The following is a 7,060-nucleotide window of genomic DNA, read 5'->3' on the forward strand; positions in this document are numbered from 1 at the left end:
TCCACCTCAACTCACTAGTGATACCTCCTATCCACCTCAACTCACTAGTGATACCTCCTATCCACCTCAACTCACTAGTGATAGCTCCTATCCACCTCAACTCACTAGTGATAGCTCCTATCCATAAACACTACTCCCTACTCCCTCCTATCCATAGACACTCCTCCCTACTCCCTCCTATCCATAAACACTAATCCCTACTCCAACATGCTGATGGGATCTGTGGGCATTTGAATCAGTGTTTGTGTGCATGATGAGTGAGTATGTATGGCTTCTTTTCACAAGGACAAATACTAGCAACTTCATGTTGCATTATTGTACATTATACTGTGTATGGCTAGTTTCCAATACAGGAGCTTACAGTATGCACAGGGTATGGTGTGCTGGCTCAGGTGTTGTTAAGCTACACATTTGGGCACTGGGCATTGTCTGCACTGGCAATCAAACCGGGAACCTTTCACCTGCTCAGCGGCCTCCCTAGCCTCCATTCCACTGCACCAGATTTACTTTATCCATCTAGGGCTAGGGGTTGCTTAGCTACTGGGTATGAGTCTTCCCATTCCACAGTGTCACATCTCTGCTCACGCATCAAAAGCGCAACTTCTTCAATTCATAACGAAGCCATCAGTCTGCCCTTACAGAACGTCTGCATAGTCAACATGCATAATGCTATATAGACAATACACATATGTATATAGAAAAGTACAATGCAAACCCACAATATTTCCTATCAATTACTCACCCCATGCTGCCTTGAATTCCTGGAGAGTTTATTTCCTTCTCACATACCTATGGTGAACGAAGAATCCAAAAACTGAGCCTGAAGCCATGAACTGAAGTAAACAGGGGCCAAGTTTAACCAAACCATGTCAAAACATTAGTTTATAAACTCTCACACAACTTATAAAGTATAATCCAAGAGTCATGTATCAGTACTTTCAAAACACATGTATTTTCACTCAAACCTTTTTTAGTTTTTTGATTGATGCTTTTATTGACAAACATGCATATACATGACCATATATTTGTACATATCTGTCAAAACAAAAAAGCTAGAGAGCTTATTTCCATTGTAGTCCTCATAGTTTTTCCGGATAAACAGTCTCACGCACAAACAAGTAGCTCGCCTGCGATGTTTGATATACGTTTTCTGTTATTAACATTGGCCGCTGTTAACTTCAATTCATCAAGCATTTTCTCAGTTTTTGGATTCTTCGTTCACCGTGGAGGTATGCGCAAAAAGAAAATGTCTCCTGTAATTCAAGGCAACACAGGATGAGTTATAGATATCAAATGTTTCATTTTGGGGGTGAAAAATCCCTTTAAAAGGAGTTAATAATGTTAAAGAAGGCAAGGACAGCACTATTTATTGTGGCAATAAATAGTAAATTTAGAGTGGTGTCCTTGCTTTCTTCATTATTCTTTATCTTTATGTATTCTGTATACAGTAATAGTATATAAACATTTGATTATTGCTGTGAAGCTTTTTCCTGTGTGTGACAGGTGCTACGCAATACAGTTTTGACTTGACTTGTGTCTTTTGATAAACAGCTTATTGTTTAGAACCAGAGAGAACACAAAAGGTAGTTGTTAGATTGTAATATTGCTAAGGCAGGTGAGGGAAGTGCAGTAAGTGGTGAAGTACAGAAGAGTGTGCTACCAGCTCAGCCGGGCAGACAGAACATATTAATGTCATCAGATTGATCAGTGACAGCAGACCTGATGCTGTCAGTGGCAGGACATAGTGAGTAGTTGAATAGATGTTAAGTGCTGTCAAAAGAAAACAAAAGAAAAAACAATTATCCCCCTTTCCTACTGTACCTCCTCCTGCATAGGTTAGACTTGTTACAAATTCAATATAGCCCCCCACACACCCTTATCCCAACACTAACACACAACATACACTTCACATTAGGGGTGCAACAGTTAATTGAACTATCGATTATTTAAATTTCTTTTGATTTGATTAAAATAATCGATTCTGTGGGGGGATTTATTTCTTCACACGCACGTTTTGCGTGTTTTGTATAAAGTACAAAGTGGTTATTCAGACTAATCGATTTAGTCGATTATAAAAACGATTACGATTTTTTTCAAGTCGATTCATTGGTGTATAAAAAAAAAAAAAAAAAAACGTGCTTCTCGATCATTAGATTAATTGAAAAAGTAACCAATAGAATAGTCACTAAGAAAATAATAGACAGTTGCATCCCTACGTTCACATACACAACTCTCAACACTCAGGAAGGCAATAAGGCACAAAGATTTAGCTCAATTATAAAAATAAACCAAAAACTAGATTGTTAATCGAGACACATGAAAGGTGCATATCACAGAGAACAGAAGACCAACAAGCAGTCAAATAAAACAGACAAATGAAACAAAATATGTGTGACATGGCTGAGGGTACGTGACCCATAATGTCTCAAATATGGACAGATTAATTCCTTCAGACTGAGGGGCTTGGATCTCAGCAGCGCAGGAAAGAAAAATGACCCGAAATAAAGCAGTTGTCCACAGATGGTGTAGTGGTTAAGCGCTCCTGTCACTGGAGACACGTGGAGCCTTGTCTGGTGCTTGTCTGGTTGTTGTAGCCTGTCCAACGTTTCAATAGTTTGAAACATAAATGTAAAAAAAAAGTTTTGACTGTCTTGTCAAAAAAATAAAACTAGGGGTGTGTACTGCCCACACCTAAAAAAACAAAACAAAACAAAACCAAGCAGTACTTCCAGGGTAAATGGTAAAGAGATGAAACAAGGCGCTCAGTCATGTTTGGTGTCGGTTAGCGGCTCGGTTTCTGAATCTAACGGGTCCTCCTGAGGGAAAACTACATAACACACCTTCTGTCCAACGTACGTCACCAACTCTGAAACACAGCAAGAGGAGGAGGGGTTAATTCTGCGCTGTCAAACAGATGGATATTAATATTTTTGTAAGGAAACCAGGGTTTGACACTAAAGGTTGCCAAACTAGTAAATAAAACGTTTGGGCGAGTTTCAGGTTATATATAGCGGATGTGAAGCCTCCTCCCCACTTCCGTTTCGTCTTTACAGTTGTGCAAATATATCCTAATATAAATCAAAATCATCTAAGCATATATAGCTTGCTGCTTAAAATAATTTAAAAATAAAATGTAAACCGTGTAAATCGTGACCGGAAATGCCAGCTTCCTGACTCTGACTTCCAGACTCTATATAGCATTCAGAGATCGTGGAATAGTTGTCTGGCTACGTGAGACTAATGGCAGGCCAACAGGTTTGCGTTGCATCTCTTTGAACTCGGTAAAGCGATAGTTAACCAGAACGCAGAAATGGAGCAACAGGCAATAGATAATAAAGATTTACTCACCGACCACCGTGTAGACCCATTTGGGTTTGTTTTGCCAATATACTCCCAGGAAATAGACAGGTACACCAGTCAGCATGATGACCATACCCAGGCCACACACCACAGGCTCAGAGTACATACTGAACCCCAGCAGAACGGCCCAGAACAGCATGTAGCTGATTGGAATCAACAGGTTCACCTTAACAACAGAGAAGTTAAGGATAAGGAGAAGGATGGGGCTTTATAAATCGTTGCTGTCAGGCCCTTCATCATACTACAGTGTCACACAGCATCAAAAGTAGCAGATCTACTGAAAGGATACACACACATTAGAGATGCGCAGATCTCGGTTTTAGCCGCGGATAACCGCAGTTTGGGTGGATTTGGGTCAGTCAAATATAATTATTAATTCATATTGGATAACCCACAGGTGAAATCATATAGGAAATAAATTAATGACATATCTATAGGCCTATTATAGACCAATCTTGGTGTGCGTGCGCTTGTAGTATCTTAATATGAAGTCATTTTCCATCAGGCACAAATTAGCCGCATACTACACGTGTTTTGCCGGCATCTGGAGTCCTTCAACTTCCAAACAATAACAGTGGACCAGTGGACGCAAAGGCAGCTAAAGTGAGAGTGAGAGAGAAACTTAACGGAGGATTTAAAACAAAATAAAAAAGTAGGGAGGAATAAAAGTTTGGCGTTGGAGTCATTTAGTGAAGTTGTTAACCCTGCCGACAACGTGTCAAGTGCTGGATATATCTTATGAAAAGTTGCGATGTGAGAACGTGATGGAAGACAGAGGGCTGTTACCATGGATATTAATATGTATACAGTCACTACATCGGTCATCGCAACAGTGGAATTGTTTGTACAAGTACGTATCCTTATAGAATCCCATTGCCTACAGTACAGTTAGAGCAGCCTCCGTAGGTAAGGCCTGCACGCCACGGAAAAAGAAGAAAGAAAGACGGAGGGATGTCCCAATCATCCGTAAAACCATGCATTTCTGTGCACAACTAAGAAAACGAACGTCAGGAAATAATTATTATTTGACATGCGGATGATGCGGTCGGTGCAGGTCTAATATAATGCGGGATAATATAATTATTTATTTTCGATGACGGATGGATAATGAATGTGTACACACGGATTAGGGTGACGAAAAAGCCCATCCGCCCACACACACACACACACACACACACAGTGTTACCTTGATGGGTCGCATCATGTCGGGTTTTTTGTAACGGAGGTAGAGCAGGCCGGCGATGGTGACTCCGTATGACAAGTAGTTGATAAAAGACACATAGTTGATCAGGTTGTGAGTTTCTCCTATACACAGGATCAGTATAGTTGCTGAGCACTGTGTGGAGACAGAGAGACAAACCCAAAGATTGAAAAGACAGAAAAGTAAGTAAACCATCATGCGAGACTACACCTGTGCCTTGGGTGATGGGTGATTGCCCTCCCCACCCCACCCCCAGTCAGGACTGCAGAACCACTCTCCTTCTTGTGAGATTACTTTAGTTGCCTGGTTGGTGCAGTACTCACACAGACCAGCAGGGCGGGGATGGGTGTGCAGTTCTTGAGGTGGATCATGGCCAACAGGTAGGGCAAGTGTCCTTCTCTAGCCCCTGAAAAACACAACCTGACAACACAAGCACACACACACACAGATACATGGTAGGGTTCAAATTATAACAAATGTGTTTAGTATCTGTGTGTGTGTGTGTGTGTGTGTGTGTGTGTGTGTGTGTGTGTGTGTGTGTGTGTGTGTGTGTGTGTGTGTTAGTTACCTGGAAGATGTGAACAGGTATCCATTGATGCCTCCGAAGGTAGATAGAGCCACTGAGATGGGCATCACCCACTTGAACATTCCAAGTAACTTCTCTCCAAATGTCTGTAATAATAAAAATAAATAATAATAATAATATATACAGTACATAAACAATGAGAAAACAGTTACTAATCTACCAATGTCTGATCAACATCACAGACAGACAGACAGACGGATAGATACAGACCACAGCTACTGCATTAGATGCCAGCAGTTCCTCTGGGGTCATGGAGGAGAAGTAGGCGATGTTGGTCAGTGTATAAACCAGTGTTACCAAGGGGATGGAGATATAGATGGCACGAGGTAGGTTCCTGGACAAAATAACATCACATCACATTATATAACATACAGTACAATATCATAATGATATTGTACCATAGTGTGTGTGTGTGTGTGTGTGTGTGTGCGATGTTCTTACTTCCTGGGTTCTACCACCTCCTCTGTAACGTAGTTTAAGAAGTTCCAGCCGCTGAAGGCGAAGGAGGCCTGTAGGAAGGCCAGAGCGATCTCTGGTACTGACGGATCAGTACTGAACTGGAACGCCACACTGGGACGCAATGCATCATAGTAACCTGGATGGACGGACGGATAGACAGACAGATTGTAAACCTTGTTAATTTTAATTAAACATCATAGTAACAAAACTAGTAGAGGTTGGTCCACTAACAAGACTAAGCAAAACTTTATTTTATTATGAGAAGTGATTTGATTCTCAGGTCCCTTTTTTCACCTCTGTGTAATGACTACTAATAACCAGCAGGTGGCAACATTGTCAATAGGTTACTAGTTGTATTGGATTTACAGACCATTCTTTAGATCAGCATTCATATTGTTATATGATCCATATAGTTTTATGCCCCATGCAAACCAACCACACTCAACAATGTCTTAGTTTTTGTGTATTATTGTGTAGCATAGTGTACTTATAGTACAGCCCAGGGGTTTGCAACCACCTCTTTTTGATCTGCCAAGTGATCAGATTGGGCAATTTATGTGATCAATTGAGTTGATCAAAATCAACCATTATTATTTGTTGTGCATAAAACCTTTCTCCCACGTATTCAGAATGTATCTTGCCTTTTGTTATTCATGTTAAATTATATGTGTGTGTGTGTGTGTGTGTGTGTGTGTGTGTGTGTGTGTGTGTGTGTGTGTGTGTGTGTGTGTGTGTGTGTGTGTGTGTGTAGTTTACCTCTACAGATCTGAACCAGTCCCACTAGTATGATGAGACACAGAGCCAGTAACTTTGCCACAGTGAACACGTCCTGAATCCTGGTGGCCCAGCGCACACTGGAACAGTTGACCCAGGTCAGAAACACTGATGCGCGCGCGCACACACACACACACACACACACACACACACACACACACACACACACACAAACACACAGTAAGAATCAAATTTGTCTTGACATGGGTCAGCCTTAACATGTGTAATTCATTCTTCTCTGCATAACATTACTCAGAAGAACCTCAAAATATAAATCTTCAAAAGCAAAACATTTTTTAAGTAAAAAAAAAAAACGAAAACATTTCCACCTATAATGACATGCCCAATGCCGACAGAGGGATGACTGACAACATTCAACAAAATGATAATGATGTTCAGATCATTAAATCTGCGGTGGTGTTGATTCACATTGCTAGAGCAACAGGTAGGATGTGACTGTATGTTGAGTTTTGATGGAAGTTGAAAGTTCCCAGTTTCTATGACGTATATACTATATACTGTAGCCATAATGACATACATTCATATAGGCCACACAGGGTCTACTGGTCTGTACAGTTGGTTTTACAACACCTTGTCATTAGACCTCTACTTTTAGTGATAGATGGACACACACACAAAGAGTGAGAGAGACAGAAAGAGTGTGTGCGACAGAGCCTGTC

General features: G+C 40.8%; 1 protein-coding gene across 1 annotated transcript in view; it reads right to left on the reverse strand.

Moving 5' to 3' along the window:
• The window catches only part of slc7a10a (solute carrier family 7 member 10a), a 40,317-nt gene continuing 33,257 nt past the window's right edge, over positions 1-7,060 (reverse strand). Inside the window, exons 4-11 of the mRNA XM_084059532.1 lie at positions 6,363-6,488; positions 5,589-5,742; positions 5,358-5,481; positions 5,130-5,233; positions 4,885-4,981; positions 4,547-4,696; positions 3,349-3,526; positions 1-2,866 (exon numbers count right to left, since the gene is read on the reverse strand). Of these exons, the coding sequence (XP_083915658.1) occupies positions 2,763-2,866; positions 3,349-3,526; positions 4,547-4,696; positions 4,885-4,981; positions 5,130-5,233; positions 5,358-5,481; positions 5,589-5,742; positions 6,363-6,488 (1,037 nt within the window). The 3' untranslated portion in view covers positions 1-2,762. The remainder of the gene's footprint in view (positions 2,867-3,348; positions 3,527-4,546; positions 4,697-4,884; positions 4,982-5,129; positions 5,234-5,357; positions 5,482-5,588; positions 5,743-6,362; positions 6,489-7,060) is intronic.

The sequence above is a fragment of the Gymnoscopelus microlampas genome (genome assembly GCF_963454915.1).
Source record: "Gymnoscopelus microlampas genome assembly, chromosome: 1".
NCBI lineage: Eukaryota > Metazoa > Chordata > Actinopteri > Myctophiformes > Myctophidae > Gymnoscopelus > Gymnoscopelus microlampas.